This window comes from Heloderma suspectum, chromosome 16 (assembly GCF_057233095.1).
Source record: "Heloderma suspectum isolate Gila_16-S chromosome 16, 16-S_ref, whole genome shotgun sequence".
Taxonomy (NCBI): Eukaryota; Metazoa; Chordata; class Lepidosauria; order Squamata; family Helodermatidae; genus Heloderma; species Heloderma suspectum.
Window position 1 is genome coordinate 21,124,593 of NC_139473.1, and position 20,166 is coordinate 21,144,758.

General features: G+C 50.3%; 1 protein-coding gene across 2 annotated transcripts in view; it reads right to left on the reverse strand.

The window, feature by feature from the left end:
* Positions 1-20,166, reverse strand: part of RABGEF1 (RAB guanine nucleotide exchange factor 1) — a 34,121-nt gene that overhangs the window by 3,920 nt on the left and 10,035 nt on the right. The window contains exons 2-9 of one of the 2 annotated variants that reach the window (XM_084823023.1): positions 17,945-18,133; positions 17,271-17,437; positions 14,607-14,728; positions 7,148-7,312; positions 4,279-4,360; positions 3,481-3,613; positions 2,653-2,744; positions 1,891-2,147 (exon numbers count right to left, since the gene is read on the reverse strand). In XM_084823023.1, the coding sequence (XP_084679149.1) occupies positions 1,891-2,147; positions 2,653-2,744; positions 3,481-3,613; positions 4,279-4,360; positions 7,148-7,312; positions 14,607-14,728; positions 17,271-17,437; positions 17,945-18,123 (1,197 nt within the window). In that variant the 5' untranslated portion in view covers positions 18,124-18,133. Of the gene's footprint in view, positions 1-1,890; positions 2,148-2,652; positions 2,745-3,480; positions 3,614-4,278; positions 4,361-7,147; positions 7,315-14,606; positions 14,729-17,270; positions 17,438-17,944; positions 18,134-20,166 lie in introns of both variants that reach the window. The other variant, XM_084823022.1, reaches the window with a different exon arrangement.

Genomic DNA, 20,166 nt, shown 5'->3' on the forward strand with positions numbered 1-20,166 from the left:
AAAAAGTTTCCAATGTCTTGGCAGATGATGTTGCAGGATCTGCAAGTGCATCAGCGCCTCACAGCATCTGACCCTGCAGAGGGAGAGCTGCATTATTTCTGATGGGCTTGTAAAGGCTGGGCCCCTACCAGAAGCGGCCCAGAATGGGCCTCTTCTTATCATACTCGCTTTGTCTATCAAAAAGGTGGACTTGGTAAAAGGCAAAAGAATACTGTATTGTTGGGAAATTGTAGTTACTGATTAGGTTGTTGGTACTGTTTATTTCACTTATAAAGATAAAAAATAGAATAAAAAGTATTTTCAAAAAGGTGGGCTTGGGAGATTCAAATGGGTTTTTGGAAAACTCCGAGAACAAAAAGTCACGGGGCGATTCCCTGCTCTTTCTCTGCTTTGTCCAAGGCCCCAGGCGCTCATAGCCTTGTATTTATTTGTAGGCGGGCTAAATTGCCCTGGCCAATATTTCTAAGTGTTGCGATCAAGCATATATTCTTTGATCTGAGCCAGCCCTCCCCAACCTGATGCCCAACAGATGTGTGGGACTACAACCCCATCATCCCCAGCCAGGTGGGGGTGATGGAAGCTTTAGTCCTACACAAATCTTGAAGTTGCCAGGCTAGGAACGGCTGACCTAAGCCTTAGTTTGTGGCTATTTTCCCCTTGATATGAGGGCACATCATAACCTCCCTGTGAAGCGCCACGACTCTGGGTTCCAGTTGCTGGAGGGGAGAGGGAGGACCACACCGTGTCAGTCCAGTAGATGTGTCAGTCTGTACTTACATGCATGTGTGATCAGGAATACGTACTAACAATACTGGGGCTGTTCACACAACACGCTAGCCCACACTCAGTGGTTGAGTGTGGGTCATTCGTAGGGATGGCGGAGAATTTCTCCCCGAATCTCCGGGAGGCCGAATGCCAACACATTCGGCCCCCCGAAATTGTTGGTGAAATTCTCCGCCACCCCCCCTGCCACCCCCCCCCCGGGATGGGACTTACCTCCTGTGAATGTCCCTCCCGGCGGCGGGTCCCAGCGGCGGGTCCCGGTGGCGATTCGGCAGCAGTTCGGCGGGGGCGGCGGCTGGTCTTCCGACCGGCTGCCGCCACCGCCGCCATTACAAAATAAAGTAAAAAAAAACACACCCGTGATAGGCTACGTAACGATTTACGCAGCCTATCACGGGTGTGTTTTGTTTTTGTTTTTTTCCACTTTGTATTTCGCGGCCGGGGAGACGGGGCGCTTCTCCCCGGCCTGAATTTCAGCTGGGCAAGGCGGGGCGCCTCCCCCCCCGGCCTGAATTTCGGCCGGGCGAGGCGGGGCGCCTCCCCCCCCGCCTGAATTTCAGGGGGAGAACCGAAGCGCCTCCCCCCCACCGCGAAGCAAGCTGCGGGACCAGGTAAGTGACTTTCGTACATCACTAGTCGTTCATTGAACTGTGGGTTGGCATGTTGTCTGAACCCAGGACTTTTCCCGCAGCATGGCTTGTTAACAACCTTGAACAACCCAACAAATAACCATGGGTTCTCAAGGTGGCTTGTTCAAGAAAAATACGCCATGCTGCAAGGTTCACAAGCCACTCTGCGGAAAATGTCCTATGTTCAGACAGCATGCTAACCCACGGCCCAACAACAACCCACGCTCAATCACTGAGTGTGGGTTAGCATGTTGTGTGAACAGCCCAACTGTGTCACATGGGCCAAGAGTTCAATTCAGCCACCTTAAGATGTGCAACATATCTGAAACCTCTCCCTCCCCATAGAGAGTGTGGGGCTTCCCAAAACACTGAAGGACAGAGTTTGAAAAATGTGGCAGTCCCCCCCTCTCCAGCCACCAATGCGCCCAGAAAGACAGACACACACACACACACCCTCAGTGCATGCAGCTGTACTGACCAGGTTTGTAAAGTAGTACCCGTCCTCCCCGGTCATCAGCCTGCTGGGATTGCAGAACCGAGTGATATACTGGATGTTGGACTGCAGGCGGGGCGGGTTGCCCTTCAGGACGATGTAGATGAGGGTGGGCAGGAAGTCGTCAGCCGAAGCCGGCTCGTCCTTCGTGGTCCGGATGGCAGTGAAGATGTGCTTGCTGCAGCTGGTGATGCAGGCCAGCTTGTCCCGCGGGACGCGCTTGGAGTCCATCTCAATGATGTCTGCGAGAAAGGAAGAACCCCGGAGGGGGTGAGGCAGGGATGCCTTCGCCCAGCTGGGCTCTTCGCTCCTGCAGGGATCCCAGCAAAGGCAACACCTGCCCCACCAGCCCACACACCGAACTCTGGCGCTTTTTGCCACAGCCTGCACACAATCTTTCTTCTTTTTTTTAACACAGTTATAAGAACTGGTGGTGTAACTAGTGCTCTGGCCCCCAGACTCAGCGAGTGCCAGCAAGTGCTTTGCTCCAGACCCAGCAAATCTTCAGTGCTGCAGACCCGGCTGAGTGTCCATGTTCTTAATCAGCCTTCCCTCCACATGGCTGGGAATGATGGGAGTTGCAGTCCAACACATCTGGAGGGCACCATGGTGGGGAAGGCCGATCTTCAGGGCCACCTGCCGCGAGGAGGGATGACTTCCTTGGTTGCACGGGGAATTTAAGCCAGCTTCCAAGTCATTCCCTGCTCCACACCTGAAGGAGAGCTGGCCCATCAACCCTTGGCATACCTGTGATTGCTTTGACAACTACATCGGAGACTTCAGGGATTTCTTCATCGACAGGAACACAAAGCATCTGTGGAGTAACCCAGTGCAAAGCCCTGCAGGCAAATGAGGGGAGAGGGAAACGTAAGATAACCATCGTTACCTTTGGAAGAGCTGAGTAAGAGAGCCGTTAATATCCAAGGCTGGGTAAGATAGCAAAACCATCCTGCTATCTCTGCTTAAGAGAGAGATAAACTCTGCTTAAGGGCGGGCAAAACTCCGCACCAAGGAAAGCAGAATTCAGTTGACACACATAAATGCAGAGCAAATCCACACACATCTGCATAATTAACCTGCTTCTATTTGTAATGGCGGGAGGGGCCATGCAGGACAGTGAAACCACGCACCCCTGACCAGCCTTATTCGGAGACTCACCAGGCACAGTCAATTCTATCTTCTTATCCATGAGGATTAGAAACTTAAAAATGAAACAAAAACCAAAAACAGTGCTGGAACCTGCACCTCACACAACCCACCCAGGCAACGGCTTCTTCAGTGAGGCACGTCCCTTCAGCCAGAGAACTGCGTGGGCAGCACCCCATTTGCCACACACAGGTGGTATTCCTTCGAGGTGGGGAGAGATAAAATGCAGCTTTGCCAGTTGTTACAGAAGACTAACAGGCAGCGAGGTCAGGGCTCTTTCCAGCCGGGAGGGTGGGGTACCAAATGCTGCAGCGACTATGTCAGCTTTCCTGAACCCGGCACCCTCTAGATGTGCTGAACTACAACCCACATAATCCCCAGCGGCCTCTGCCACCTCCCAGGAAGACCCCCGCATTCCTGAAGCCACACCTGATCCTCCTCTGGACAGCAAGATCCTTCTTCTCGTCCTCAGTGGTTTCTGGGCAGAAAACGTACTTATACAGCCGTGTCATGAGGTACTTCTCAATCTGGTCCATCGCTTTCTCCACTTTTTCCGGAGACACTGAAGACGAAACACACACACACAGAGCTGTAGTATGTCTGGCTTCTGCCTTGATCTGAGCCAGTGCTGGCAGCTTGGGTGGACAACACCAGTTCCAGTGAGGGCTGTGGGCTTTCCAAAAACAGCCCTGCTGAATAAGACCAAGATGGGCCCATCTAGTACAGAAACACGTTTCTGAGAGGATTCTGGGAAGGGCAAGAAAGTAACAGCAACACCACCACCCTGCACAGTTTGCCCCCAGAATCTAGAACTCAAGGGATACACTGCCAAATTCCAAGTAGAAAATGGACACATCACACCATCTATGAATAGCCCAGAGAGCTTCGGCTATTGGGCAATACAGAAATGAAATAAAGAAATGAAATAAATAAATAAATAAATAAATAGCGCCCAGGACTGTAAATTGTGGCTTTGGCCTACACAGTGCAAGCTGGATGTCACCAGGGAAAGATCACGCTCGTGTTTCAATCCTGGGTTTGTCCTTCCACATAAAACAGGGACCAATCCTTCCCCTGCCCCCATCTCTTCTGGGGAAAAGGTTGGTTTCTCTGAGCACAAGCAGACATTTAGACATGGAAAGGCACACACAGGCTGCCCCTGAAAGGGATGGTTGCCTCCCCACGGAGCCACACTACAAAAACGACAAAGGCCATAAAGGGAAATACCTTTCCAGCGAGACTGCAGCTTATCTGCCACGTTCTGGTAGAAGTCCTGGGCATATTCAGATTGTTCCTCGATGCTCAGCTCCTGCAAGAGAGAACCAGACATGCATGTGAAAACTAGCCACCTTTTCTGGAGAAGCACTAGCAGTCTCTCCATCCAAAAGGAGCAATGGCTGCCTGGAACGTGGGAAGCCCTCAAGACGGTGTGTCTTGCAGCCCTGCTAGTTTAGCCTAACAGACCCATCTAGTCCAGAATGCTCCTTTCCAAGACAGACAGGCAGGTCACGAAGGCAATGGTCCCCAGCAGCTTACACTCAGAGAATGAATTACCTCCTAACAGAGGAAAGCCTTAGCGATTATCCTGGCAAGACGGAAGCCCTGTGGGTGAGTAGTTCCCGGGTCCGGGAGATAGGCTCATTGCCTGTTCTGGATGGGGTTGCACTCCCTCTGAAAGATCAGGTCCGTGGTTTGGGGGGACTCCTAGATCCATCATTGTCACTGGAGGCTCAAGTGGTCACGGCAGCTTGGAGTGCCTTTTACCAGCTTCCGCTGGTTAGCCAGCTACAGCCTCTCCTGGAGAGGGATAGCTTGGCCACAGTGGTATAGGCAGCAGTATCCTCAAGACTGGATTACTGCAATGCACTCTATGTGGGGCTGCCCTTAAGGCTGGCCCGGAAGCTGGACCTAGTGCAGAATGCAGCAGCTCGGCTGTTGTCGGAAGCTGCCCCTTTTCAGCGTGTGACTCCTCTGCTGAGGGAATTGCACTGGCTGCCTATTCGCTACCAGGCCAGGTTTAAGGTATTGGCACTAGTGCACAAAGCCCTAAACAACTTGGGACCAGGATAGCTGAGAGAGTGCCTCCTTCCTTACCAACCTGCCCAGTCACTGAGGTCATCAGAGGACATGTTCCTGGTGGTTCCACATGGACCCATGGCCCGATTGGAGTCCACCAGGAAAAGAGCCTTCATTGTGGTGGCCCCCTTCCTGTGGAATTCCCTGCCTTTAGAGGTCAGGCAGGCACCAACATTATGTTCCTTCTGGCGCCTCCTGAAGACATTGTTATTTCAAGAGGCCTTTCTTGCATGACCAGCCGTAGTTTGTCAAATTCCACTTTGTTAGGGTTTGTCTTTTTAAAAAATGTTTTAACTCTTTTAACCTGTTTTATTCTTTTACCATGTTGTTCACCGCTCCGAATTCTTCTGATGTGGAGTGGTATATAAATATTGTAACTAACTAAATAAATAAAATATGCTGGCTATGCTGGCTGGGGTTGGTAGGAGTTGCAACCCAACAGCATCTGGAGGGTCACATGTTCCCCACCCTGGGGCAGCAGATCGGAAGGGAGAAGAGAAGGACCGTCCTCTGTTTTCCCTCCGTTCCCTGCCATTTCTGTGGGCTCCTACCCCCAGCTCTGTATCTCAGACGCCACAACACACCACCCACAAAGAGGCAACAAGGCCAGCCCCTTTTCCAGGTTTTGCCACCCATAGCAGGCCACACCCAACAGTTTTCTTCAGGACACCTCAGGGGAGCGTAGAGCTGTGAAGGGGCAGGAAAGAAGTTAAAAGATTCAGGGTGGGAGGATGCCTTTTCCCCTTCCGCGCAACAAGCAGGTGTTTTGTGGTAAGATTTATGTCCACACGTGATTCCTATGCTCTAACTTAACATTCTTCTTATGTTCCAATGTCTCCTTCTGACACTGGTGATTTCTACTTTTTATATCTTTATTCTGTGTGGGTGGGTGTATATATATAATATATGTGTGTGTATATATAATATGCATGTGTGTGTGTCTTTTGCAACTAGCAAAATAAAATCTGCTAAGGTAACTTAAGGTATGGCAGCTTGCAGCCCCATCTGGGCAAAGCTGTAAGCTCTTGTTTGATTAAAAGTGCATATGCATACTTCTCCCTAAATATAAGAAAGCATACTCTGTTTCCAGACAATCGCTGCGTCAAGAGTATCACAGCACTTTTCTCGTTCTTTAAGTGGCACATTTAGATTTTTGTTTCACAAGTCAATCCGTACTGGATGTCCTTCAACGCAGACCCCCACCCACAATATCCATCCTCTCCCCGCAACACGAAAGGGGCTTTGGGCTCCCCGTGGCTCATTCCCCGAGTCTCGTGTCTCTAGCCCAGCCTTCCCGATCTGATCCCCATCAGACGTTTGGGATGATGACTCCCAGCATTCCGGACCACTGACTGTGCTGGCTAAGGCCGATGCAGGGGTGTCCAATCTCAGGCTGGGGAACAAATCTGGCCCGCCTGGGGTCCCCATGCAGCCCTCTGAGCAGTGGAGGCTGGTGGCTGCAATGTCAGTGGGGCAGTGAATCTGCTCCGGGTTTCAGTCAGAACTCTAAAGGAGGTCTCCAAGGTGCGGACTCTAAAGGAGGTCTCCAAGGTGCTCTGCACTTTGGAGACCTCCTTTAGAGTTCTGTCTGAAACCCAGAGCAGATTCACCGCCCCACTGACATCGCAGCCACCAGCCTCCACTGCCTCCGGGGTTCCCCAAATGGCCATGCCCCTTTCCACCAGTCACCTATCATTTGGTGGCTTCCCAGATTGTACACAGGTCTTCCCCCCAATTCCAAAAGGTTGAAATGCCTCTCTTAGTAACTGGCAGTGAGAGCTTTAAGCTAAAACAGGTTGGTGTTTCTGGCCCTGCCCACCACAGGAATGTGGCCCCCGAGGGCACCTCCAGAACAGAATTTGGCCCCCGGGCTAAAAGAGGTTCAACAACCCTGGGCGGATGGGAGCTGAAGGTCGAGAAGACGCGGAGGGCACCAGGTGGGGGAAGGCTGCTCTAGGGAAAAGCACAACACAGTGCCCAAGGGTATGCGCCCCACGCTCCAGCTTGTGGGTGGGCCTACCCGCTTGCGATGCATGGCCTCCAGGAAGTGCTTGCACTGCTTGTAGATCTCCTGGCCGGGCTTGTGGTAGGTCTTCAGGAACTCGATGAAGTCCTTGGACACCCGGTCCGTTTCGATGCTCACCTGCCTGCTGATGGACGGACTGGGAGCCTTGGCTTCTGGGACCTCTGCAGGAGAAGGGAGAGCGCAACCGTCAGGAAGGAAGTCTGTTGAGTCTACTGGCCAGGTTTCTGTTATGAGCTGCAAAGGAAAAGGGGGCCGCGGGCGGGGAACCATGCCTTCCTGGAGACACACATCCTCTGTACATGGAAGGGCCGGGGCTCAGCCCTCAGCCGAGAGGGCTCCCATCAGCTCCTGCATGCGAACCACATGACCTCCACTGGGTCTTGGGTCCTCCCATGATAATCAGGATGTTTCACAGGGGCGTGTGCCTCGCCTCCACCAAAAAGGGTCAATATAATTGGCAACAACCCTGGACCATCACGCCTTTCTAGGGGATGATGTCTGCAAGCGGCCAGTCAGGCTGCTTCCTCCTGCATCCTTCACTGGAGTTCATCAGGCATTCCCGGCAGATCTTAGGCGGAACACAACCCGCATGCTGACCCAAGGGCACAGAGAGAAGCAAGGAAGCCACCAACCGCACCTGTGTGAAATTCCCTCGACCTACCAGCTTGTGAAAGTGCGAGGAGGAGTGTTTTCTGGAAAGACGGCTTGCTGGGGATGCCACCCTCTTCAGGGCCATGGCTGAAGCAAGCATAGGTTTGGTTTTATGCCATCTATCTCCAACCCGTCACTTTATCTTGCCGATCGCATGCCGTGCTTTTCAGAGGTTGCTCTTCCCTTGAAGATGTGGCAATGGGAAGGGCTGGAGCTGCCTTCCCCAGCCTGGTGCCCTCCAGATCTTTGGGGCCACAACTCCCAGAACTCCTGACCACTGGCCATGCTGGCTGGGGCTGACGGGAGCTGAAATCCAGCAACATCTGGAGGCCACCAGGTTGGAGCAGGAGGGGTTAGAACAGAGGTGGGCAACTTGTAGGCCAAAAGATCTGGAGGGCCACGAGGTGCCCACTCCTGGGTTAGAATGTCCCAAGGGAGTACCCTGGAAGTGGCAAGTCAGGAAGAAATTTGGACCCCGGGCACCATGGCCTGGTCCGGTATTTGCCTACCTTCCACCCGGCCCCAAGATCAGCTTACATCAGGGGTGGGCAGAAAATTTTGAGTCTGGATGTTTTCAGCTTCAACTTCCATGGCCAATAGTAAGGAATACTGGGAGTTGAAGTCCAAAACATCTTGAGATCCACCTTCTGCCCATGCCTGGCTTACATCACAAGATCACAAATACACTCACCAACCAGGAAGACCCCTACCCCCAGAATCTGCCAGACCTTGTGCTGAAAAGAGGCTTGAAAAGCAAGATGTCTCCTTCCTTTGTAAGTCTCTCCACAGCTCAGGCCTTACAACTTAGAGCTGGGCTGGGGGTGCAGAGGAAGGCGGGAGCCTTGCAGCCCCTGACATTCAGTATGACATCACAGGTAAGAACAGGGGCAGGGTTGGGGACAGCCACAAATTTAGGCTGGCTGCAAGGATAGCCAAAAATCTGTGTTTTACTTCCAGTGTTTAATTTAAATACATCCATGGCATTTGGTACGTCACCCCCAAAACCAAGTGAGACAAAAATGTGTCCGTTTCCGCTAAAGAGCTGTGCCAGATCACCCACCTCTCAGCTTGCCAACCAGCACTGTGTAGAATGAAGAATGGAGCACAAGGAGATGCAAATGGAGTAGGGTGGAGTGTTAAGAAGCGATGGGGAGAAAAAGAGAGACGAAAACACAGAACAGTCTCAGTCAGCGTCTCACAAAGGCAACGCTGAGCCAAGGCCAAATGCAGCTAGTGCAGAACACAACACGATTTGACGCAGGGTTGCAAGAACAGGGAGTGTGGGATGCTGAAAGCCTTGGACAATGAAAACACAGCTCTGCACTTCAGGTCCTGACCGACGTCGGAATGTATACGGCCACTGCCAGCTACTCCTACAGAGCCGCTGGATGAACTAAGGGACAGCTGGGCTAGTTTAAAAACAAGTAGTCTCCACTCACAATACAGCCACCTTTTGTGGAAATCACAAGTGACCCGGGGGGGGGGGGGGGAGTGTTGGCATATTCCAATGCTTTAGCCCTAAGGGTGGGGCAGGCTGCTCTACTTCTAAGCTGACTCTGTCTGCTGGAGCAAATCTCAAGGCCAGGAGCACAGCCCGAGTTCATGTAGCTGAGAAAAAACCCATGCTCTTCCCCCATTTCCCCCGCCTCCATCTCCCTCCCCTTCCTCCACTGTCTTGACTTGTGTGGACTGCCCGATCGTGAGCCCCTGGAGCCCTCTCAGTTTGTAAGTCCAGCTACAGTTATCTGTGGTCTGGTAACCTCGCGTTTGGACTGCTGCCGTGCATCACACGTGGGGCTGCTTTGAAAATGGCTGGGGATTTCAGCTGGCCCAAACTAGGGCAGCGAGTTTGCAAACAGCAACTGGTCGATATGATCACATTATGCCAGTGCTCTGTGATCTGCACTGGCTGCCAGTCCATTTCTAAGCCCAGTTCAGAGTGCTGGTATTGACCTACAAAGCCCTAAACGGCTTGGGGCCAGGTTACCTGAAGGATCGTCTCCTCCCATATATACCTGCCCAGGCCCTGAGATCACTTTCAGAGGCCTCCTCCAGGTGCCCCCACCAAATCTGGTGAGGCAGGTGGCTACTAAGGAGAGGACCTTCTCAGTGGTGGCACACGAGTTGTGAAATGCCTCCCCAGAGAGGCTCGCCTAGCATCTGTTTACTTATTACATTTCTATACCACCCAACAGCCAAGGCTCTCTGGGTGGTTCACAACAATGAAAACCACAAAACTTGTTGTGGTCTTTTGGATGCCAGGTGAAGACCTCTTTATTCTCTTGGGCTTTTTAGTCCTTCCTGCATTTTTAGAACTTTGCATTGCTGCTGGCTTTTATCTTGGTTTTTAGTTTGGTTTAATTCTATTTTAAACTTATGGTTCTGATATGATGTTTTACAATTTTATTGCATTTTACGGTTTAAGTTTTGTTTCGTGAACCGCCCGGAGAGCTTAGGCTAATGGGCAGTATAGAAAGGGAATAAATAAAGAAAAGAATGCACCATGTGTAACAGCAGCAGGGACTGTCTCAGAGGGCCCCAGCTTGCTTGCCTCCAGCAGCGCGAGGAACCCCACACTACAGCTCCCAGCCAGCACCAACAGCTGCTGTCTCAACACTCTGACTGGGGCTCAGGGATCCCAGCTCCTCCCAAAGCTCCTCATGCAGCATTTGCGTGTCCCATGGGGAGTCAACACCAACACCAGAGCAACAGGGCCAAAGACTTCCAGCGGCCTGGAGCTCAGGACGGGGCTGCAGTCCCTTCCATGGCTACCAGGGGGTTCCGCCTGAATCCATGCTCTGAGAACAGCACTGCAGAACACTGGGATTTTATGACCGTCCCGGCCTCCCCTGGCTATCTGCACGTTTACAGAGCTTCCATTAAACAGTGCAGAGAGTTAAGTGGCTTTTGGCTAAGGCACATCTTTTATGCCAGGGATGAGAACATGTCGCCTTCCAAACCTGCCTCTGTCTGCAATCGTGGGGAGACACATCTGCACATCTCCACTCCAAAGGGGGAGCAAGGGTCCTCAACTAGCTTGAGCCCCTAAACCAGCCCCCCCAACCTGTTGCCCTCTGGAGGAAGTTGGACCACAACTCCCATAATTCCCAGCCATTGGCCATGCTGGCTGGGAATTGTGGGAGTTGCAGACCAACACCTTTGGAGGGCAACAGGTTGGGGGGGGGCTGCATAGTTCCACCAGAACATGGAGGATATGCTGTTATTTTCCCATGATTTCCTACAGCGAGAACAAATTCCCAGAATCATTACCATCCTAGAGCAGCAACAACCAGAGAGAGGCCTCCATCCAGAGAGGAGCCCAGCAGAACACACCACGGAGTGCTTTCCATATGCCCCATAGCTTCAAGTCTAGGGGCAAGGCTGGCCAGCAAAAAGAAATCCTGAAGGTCACCCTCTGGATGCATGACTCCATGGCTCTGCGAATCACAGCCGAAGAGTGACATGGCGCAACACAAGATGTGGAGACAGGCGGTGGCTTAGACCACCCCTCCCCAACCTGGTGCTCTCTAGATACATTGGACTACAACTCCTATCATTGCTGGCCAGAGAGGATGGGAGCTGTAGCCCAACATTTCTAGAAAGCACCAAGCTGAAGGAAGTCTGGCTTAGACAAATGCACAGAGGAGGGCGTCTGTCAACAGCTATGGGAACGTGCCACCTTCCTGATGTTCTTGGACAGCAATTCCCAGCATGCCTCACCATTGGTTATGCTGGCCAGGGCTGATGGGAAATACAGTCCAACAACAGCCGGAGGGTCACACATTCCCCACTCCTGGCTACATGGCGCCTCCGTCATTAGAGGGAGGTGCACCTCCAAGTGCCAGACGGTGGGAGAGACAGAAAGGAGGGCACATCGCCACTGCATTCCGCTCGTGAGTCTGCCAGGGGCATCTGGATGGCCCACTGCCGGGAGCCAGATGTTCGGCCAGGTGGACCCTCGGCCCAGGAAGGCCCTTCTCACAAAGGGTCAGATAAATTCATGCCGCAGATGCAGATCAGCAGTCATAAGGGCAAAGGATGGAAACTCCAGAGACAGAATGCTCCTTGGTCGCCAGATGCTGAAAACATACAGCCAGGGAGACGCAAGGCCTTCATGCCCTACTTCAGGGGTGGGTGACCCGTGGCTCCTGAGATGGGGTTGGACTCCAACTCCCATCAGCCCAACCAACATGGCCAATGATGGGAGTTGGAGTCCAACACTACCGGGAAAGCCACAATGTTCCCACGCAACATTCTCCTTTCCAGAAACATCTGGCTCACCACAATAGGAAACAGGATGCTGCGCTAGAGATGGACCCTGGTCTGATCCACAAGGATTCTCCGCTGGTCCTCAGGCAACTGACAGAGGAGGCCGCCATCCCTGAGAGCACAGTCAGGGTGAGCCCGAGAGAGGCCCTGACATTTCTTTTAATCCAGAGGTGAGCAACTTCAGGAGGCCCGGGGGGCATTTTCGCCCCCCACCCCCTTTCACAAGTGCCAAAAACAAAGGAAACATTTCTTTAAAAACCAAATAGCATCTGACGCTGCTATAGAGCACCAAAAGGATCAAAATTAGCTTGTTTGCAAGCTCATTTTTACCATTTAGGTAAAACAAGCTAATTTGACCCTTTTGGCGCTATGTAGCAGCTCCGGACACCATTTTGTTCACAAAAAGGGGGGATTCGGGGGCCACACTGGGGAACTGCGAAGTCTACATGTTGCCCACTCCTGTTTTAAACACACAAAAGCACACCTTATTTGTGTGCAAAAAAGGAAGAGCAGCTGAACAGATTAGGAAACCATGGCAAGGCAGAACAAGCACCGAGCACACAGTGAAGACAGAGGGTGTTGAGAAAAGAGTATTTCACCCAGGAAGGACATGCACCCTGGCATTTTCTTGCAAGGATCTTCTATGCTAGGTCTTGAACACAAAGCAATAGCAACCCCTGCCACGTCTTCTTCGTTCCTGACTTTACTGGAGCACTGTCTCCATGGCTGAGCCTAGCTAGCAGGTGGGCCTGCCTGATGGGAGCGGTCTACTCAAAAAAGCCTCCGCCTGAACAGGTATGCAGGGCATGGGAAGGTGGAGTCTCGCCGCAAGACACACAAGCACACAGGTTATACAAATGATAACCTTCTACAAGGCAGGCAAAGCATCAGTCAAAGCAGGCATATAGAGGATCTTCCAGAGTAGATTTTGAACCGACAAGATGCTTGCTCTACTGTTGTGCCATTTCTTTCACTGAGCAAGCGACAGAGAAGTGCCAGAGGACTGCATTTTCTAGAACTATTGGAAATGTGTGTTTCTGTTCCAAGCTATCCATTTGAGACCTGGGGGCGGGGGGGGGGGGGAATCTCTCTCAAATGGCATGCACAAGGCACTGCCAAAATTGCTGAGCATGTCATAGTTCATTAAGAACAGAGCTAGATGCGAAATACAGAGAAAGAACGGAGAAGGTGCAAAATACACCTTCTCAGTCATTACATTCCTGTTTTTTTAAGTTTCTGAAGAGGAGGGGGAAAAGAAACTTGGTTGACCAGCTGGACAGCAAAACATTTTAAGTGAGTTTTTGAACTGCACATTCTTTGCCAGGAATTAGGCTGGGAACATCAAACATAGAAATGTGATGACACATAGGAGGACAAATTCTGGTCATGTTCAGTGGCAGGAGCAAGTTCGGCACTGGATGCTGGGGTCACACCAGTGGGGGGAGTTGGGGAGGGGGTCACCATCTATTTCATGCCCTGCTTGGACGCCTCCAGCATAATTCTGCGAGCTGCTGTTAGAAATTCAGCAAATTTATTTTTATGCTTTAATTCAAAGATTATATCCCCCTTCCTTTCATTAAAACAATCCTTTGTATGGACTGTCCAAAGATCCAATCAGAATGGCTCATAAAAATGTCTCGGCAAGAGAGCCAAAAGTACGGCACTCGGGGAAGTGAGACATGGACCTTCCAGTGAATGAGAAGAGCATGAAAAGTGCACAACAGGGAGGTCTTTCCAGTTCACTTGGATCCCACAGAACCCTGGAAAGGCAAAGGAACTGCAACAAGAATCACTGCTGAGGGCAGAGCTCAGGTTGATTTGGAACGCTGACTTAAGCATAGAATCAACTTCAGGGCAATGTGTGTGCCAGGATTCCCTCAGAGTGTAGAAAAAGCACAGGACGTGACAGTGGAGAGACAGCTTTTTAAAAAAGCAGGTTTCTAGTCCTCATGGCTGCAAAGATATGTAGGTCACAGAACTCAGCTGTTCTTGGCAAAGAAAAGCTTGTTGACTGTCTGGACACAAAGAGAAAGTGCAGGGGATACTCAGCCGAGTTCCCTACCCACATTCAAAGACTCACTTACAATTTTTAAAAAAGAAACACTACTAGTAGACTTTAAAGGAAGTCTAACTTCATTTCCTTTGTGGCCCCACAAAATGAAACACACATGGCAACTAATTTCCAATTTTCACGGTTATGGCCCAGAGCAACAGTTTTGATCAAATAGCTTTCATCCCAAGAAGATTCATCTCCTATGAATCCCACCCTTCTTAATGTTGAAATGAAGTATTCAGATTTCAAACAGCTTCATGTTTTGTTGATTTTTTGTTGTACAACCACCAGCATTCCCCAGCCAGCATGGCTGGCTGGGGAATGCTGGGAGTTGTAGGACTTTCTTCTGTCTAAACATGCATACAGGCCTACTGTACAATTAAGATCATATGGCAAGCTCCTCCTGGCACAGCCCTAGCTGCGATTCTGCAAAGCCACTAAAACAAGCAGACATGGCTTGGCCTCACTGCGCTGCGGTACCTTCAGGGTAGGAGAAGCAAGCTCCCAGTGGGGAGTAAAAATCTCCTTCAAGTCCCTGAGAAGGTTATCAGCACTGAGCTCCTTCCCAAGCTGTCTGGGCTGAATGCTGGACTCCCGAGAGGCTGGAACAAATGTAAAACAGCAAGCAGGACACCCAAGGGCAACACAGTCAGAGAGGAAGGAGAGGAGACAACAAAGACGAAGGGAAGTAATGGGTCGTACAGTTCCGGTCAGGGCTAGGAAGAGAGGCATCTAGCAACGGGACATAGTTAGGTGGCTGTCACATGCTGCGAGGCCGAGATGCCTAGTGGAAGACAGCATGTTTGATCACGTTTTTAGAAAGAGAACATGCGGTTTGAGAACACTGAAATATCACTTCGAGGGAAATATATGACCAATTCCAATGTAGCTTAAAATTAAGAGTGGCACATGCGCAAAAGAAAGCTAGGACTGGGGCACCAGTAGCCAACACAAGCAGCCAATAAAAAGGCCCAGGGCCCTGGAATGCAAGGAATTCAAGCATGCCAACGAGACCTGCAGACCAGTATCTCAAGAATCAGCACCCACCCCACGAGTCTGTCCTGGCACTACATTCTACCTCCAAGACCCTTTGCAGATCCGATCCCATCTCATTCTACACACACACACACACACACACACACAGTCAGATGTGTGGCCAGGTGGCACAAGAGACAGGGTGGCACCTAGAATTTGGAATTTGGAACAGGTTCCCAAGAGTAGTTTGCCTGATTCCATTGCTGCTCAGTTCAAAAGGCAGCAAAGTCCATTTTATTCCATTTTATTCTAGATACTGGGTTTTAAACCAAGATTTAACCACTCCTCCTTTTAGATTGACTGTTATTGTTTGCCATTTTTGAATTGTTGAATGCCTAGATTGCTGTTAAAGAAAGGTGGGTTAAAAGGGTTAGAAAAGTCCAGTACCAGGGCTTAAGATCAGCCTCAGATCTATACAGTCTTACAAAAGCAACAGCTGGAGCAACATCTGAACTGGACTGCTACTAATTCCTGCTGATTTTAGTAAGATAAGGAATGCCAAAAAAAAAAAACCCTTCCTGAAATGCCAACACAGGAAGACACTGGTTTGCAGGGTCTCGTCATAAACACAGAACTATATAACTTTCACCAGATGGCAAGAACCTTTTGTTCAGAAACCCACTTTAAATTTGCAACACATCTGGTGTTTTAGTGTATTTTGTAATTACCCGTAGTATTGTGTATGCCAATTTTTAGTTTATTATTTTTGTACTTAAACCTTTAATTGAAGTGCTTTTTCACATCAGCCTATGCTCGGGCAATTCTGGAAGAGACGCAGACAAGAAATGTAAGCATGCTCCCTAGGTCTTCTTGCTTCTCTTTATTCCTTCCCCCTGTGTAGGTGCAAAGGCCTTGGGGGTGACCTTGGAAATGTACTGAAGGGTTTCAGGAGGAGATTTCCTAGCTAGGCTAAGCTTCTCTGTTTTAAGAAACCTTCTGCCTACTTACTCCCAGGACAAGACCATCACACGCAACTACTGTTTTAAGTCTTTGTTGTTGTTGTTCAGTTGTTCAGTCGTGTCCGACTCTTCGTGACCCCGTGGACCATAGCACGTCAGGCCTTCCTGTCCTCCACTCTCTCCTGGAGTGTCCTCAAGTTCATATTCATTGCATCGGTGATGCTATCTAGCCATCTCGTTTTAAGTCTGGGCCCTCCTATTTGGGGAGGGGCCGTAGCTCAGTGGTAGAGCTCCTGCTTTACATTCAGAAGGTCCCAGGTTCGATCCCTAACATCTCCAGGAATGAATCCTGCCTGAAACCCTAGAGAGCTGCTGCCACTCAGTGTTAACAATACTGAGCCAGATGGATCAATGCTGACTCAGTATAAGATAGCTTCCGATGTTTCTATGCTTTTTCAGCAATGGGCTACGCTAGTCCTGAAATTATCTCAGGAATACAGAGCTTTCTGTCTGGAGGGTTCAGGTGCATGGATTTTGGTTTCCCTAAGGAGCCTTGGAATGAAAATTCTTCAAGATTTCAAAGCTGCACTTAGGAATATTTGTACAACAGCAGGCCACAAGGTTGCAATGATCTCACAGCTCCTGATGAGACAACTCGCAGAGGGGAACTCTCCTCTCCAGCAGTTTCTGGCAACTGATGTTCATGGGGAACACCACCAGCACCACAACCAAGAAGTGTGATTAGTCAGCGGTTCGCTCACAACCACTGACTAATCCCCACCATTTGAGCAACCTCAGATATTAAGGCCTTCAGAAGAGGGCTTTTCAGGTTCCTTCTACTAAAGATACAGGGCTTTCCAGACTTTAGGGCAGGGTCTTCTCCATAATATATAGTTTTGCATAGCGTGAAAAAAGCCCCGCTCTCGCCAGCCGTTGGGGTCTTGTGTCTTTCATTAGCTGTCCTGTTTCCTTCATGATCAAGGTAAATGTGAGGCTCTGAGCACTTAGGTAAAGCATCATCTGGTTTCTAGAAGGGCAGCGAGTACATACTAAATACTTCTGAGGGAAGGCAATGACTTCAATCCTGGAAGGGCCAACAGCTGCTCTCTAGAAATCCAGAAGACTAGAGAAACAAGTCAGTGCTTCTAGAAATCCGCTGCCCAACAATGGTTTTAGGAAGCAAAAGCTGCTCTCCACCCTACCGCCTTACCCTTCTTAGCTCCAGGTCGAGAAGACGCCCCAAAAAACTTCTTCACGGTCGTCACCTTGCGCGACTTCTCATTCGTTTTCTTCTCCTCAAACTTTGTGAAAGTGAGCGACTGAGCCCCCTGAGGGTGCTGAGTGTTGGCATAGGCCTCTTCCTCCTCGCGCTGGAGCCTAGCGGCCAGACAAGAAATAGTGGGGTCTTGGTTAGGTGCAACAACACACACTGCAAAGTCTCTCCATGACAAGCATTCTTTCCAGCTCCATCTAGAGTTAAATCCTGGCCACACGTTACACTCAGTCACACGAGAGGCAACCACGGGTCAGCCAGACGCCAAGTCCTGCTCTATGTCATGCAGCAGAATGAGGCTTCAGAGTGGGGACAGCACCACCACAGACTCTAGCTGGGGCATGCCCATTCTGAATGCTCCCCATACAAGTGAAATAGGGGTGCAGAATCTCAGGCCCAGGAGCCAAAGAAGGCCCTCTTGGGAGTTCCAATCGTTTTAAGTCTTAATCGTTTTAAGCCCAATGCCAACCTCCACCCCTAGTAGCCTCCAGGCCAGATGGGCAAGAGGTTGCCCTCTCCTGCCTTGAGGCACTCATGCTGCAGAGGAAGTGCAATTTCTGGTGCTTATGCCAAAAGCAGCCAACAATTAGCGGCTTCCCCCATCTCCTTACCTCTCCGCAAGCTCCCAGTCTTCCTGGATTTGCTTCTGCCTGGCTTTCTGGTACTCCTCCCTCCAGCACTTGGAGCAGTAGCCCTGCCAGGCTAGATTGCCATAGTAACCACATCCTTTCTTGCAGAGCAACTCTGACTGGTCAACGTGGATGCCTCGGCGTTCTGACTTCAGGTTCATCTTGCTCCTGCTGCAGAGGGGCAAGCGAGCAATTTGTTTTGTTTTTAAAGACACGCAAAGACACGCAAAGCGACACTCCCATACAGATCAAAGAAAGCTTTTTTAAATGAGGCACTTGCATTCTGCCAGGAGAAAGAGTCACAGTCCATCCCCCATTTATCAAAAGATCAAGTGAGATCATAATAAAGGTAACCAAGGTAAGAACATTTTCAAGATGTAGGGCACTTGTTATGCAATCCTGGGGCATTGTAACTAGTCTCGATTAGCATGAATTTCTGTAGCTTTCAAGATGGCCTATATGATTTAGCAGCAAGAGGATTCCTCCCCCCGCCCCCCCCCAGCAAGCTAGCAAGGTCCAGTGCCAGAGCTGTAAACCCAGAATGACACCAGAAAACAAGATTCAAAGCCAAGCTAAATAATGGTCTGGAAGATGACCAGCCTATCAGGATGACCAGCCTATCAGGACAGGGCAGTTTTGGCATAAAGTGAGCACCAGATCTGTATTCACTAACCTAAACACCCAGAGGTGGACAGGGTGGAAGGGGAACTGTCTAACAGCCCCCACTCCCAACACCAACGTTGAGTGATAGGGAGCTTGCGGAGGTAAGGAGACCATGGAGGAAGCCGCTAATCATTGGCTGCTTTTGGCATAAGCACCAGAAATTGCACTTCCTCTGCGGCATGAGTGCCTCAAGGCAGGAGAGAGCAACCTCAGAAAGGGCTGAGGCACTTTCCACAAGGACAGGCAGTTAGGAAAACAAATTTCTTCCAAAATTTACATACATAAATTATGTATGTAAATACATAATTTATGTATTTACTGTATTTATTTACATACTGCATTGATACCTCTTATCAATGCAGTGGCTAGAATTAATAACAGAATTATACATAGGGCTAGGCATGGTCTGTGACTGAGCACCACTCAAAGCACTTCTCACACACTCGGCAATCCTTACAAACAGCACTGCAAGGCAAGCCAGCATTTAGTTATTAATCATCTCTCCCTTTTCGACCACTGGGCCCTCAAAACAGCTTATCTGGAGGACTCTAAACAAGTATCCCTCCTCCACCATTATGTAATCAATTCAGGACAACCCACGCCATGAAGCTCTCCATTCCGTTGCCCACCTCCCAAACCTAGCTGCATGTCCCAACGGGTCAGCATCCTGAGGGATCAGCCTTTGCCTTTGGAAGCATTATCCCCATACTACATATGGGAGACTGTGGCTGAGAGAAGAGGGTTTTGCCCAAAGCCACCCAACAGGTTCCTTGCCACTCACACCTTTAGTCACTGACGAAGGGTGGCTCTCGCCAGATGCTTCTTATTTTTTATTTTATTTATTTATTAAATTTATTAATCGCCCATCTGGCTGGTCACCCAGCCACTCTGGGCGACGTACAACACACCATAAAACAATTAAAACAATAAAATTCTACCATAAAAAAAAAATTAAAATACCCTAACCCACCCCAAATGCCTGCCTGAACAACCACGTTTTTAATGCACGACGGAAGCTCATTAAAGAGGGGGCATGACGGAGTTCCCTAGGGAGGGAGTTCCACAGAGTGGGGGCCACCACAGAAAAGGCCCTCTCCCTCGTCCCCACCAGTCTAGCTGTCCTGGCTGATGGGACAGACAGAAGGCCATCCGAGGCTGATCTTGTTAAGCGGCCTGTCTGGTGTTGCTGGAGGCGCTCCTTAAGATAGGCTGGGCCGGAACCATATAGGGTTTTAAAGGTCAAAACCAACACCTTGAATTTGGCCCGGAAAACAACTGGTAACCAGTGCAACTCCTTCAGCACTGGAGTGATGTGATCTCTCCAGCGGCTGCCTTTAATCAGGCGAGCAACCACGTTCTGTACCAGCTGCAGCTTCCGAACCGTCTTCAAGGGTAACCCCACGTAGAGCGCATTACAGTAGTCTAAACGAGAGGAGACCAGGGCATGTACTACCGATGGGAGCAGATGGTCGGGAAGGAAGGGGCGCAGCCGCCGTATTAGATGGAGTTGATATAGCGCTGTCCGGCTCACAGCTGACACC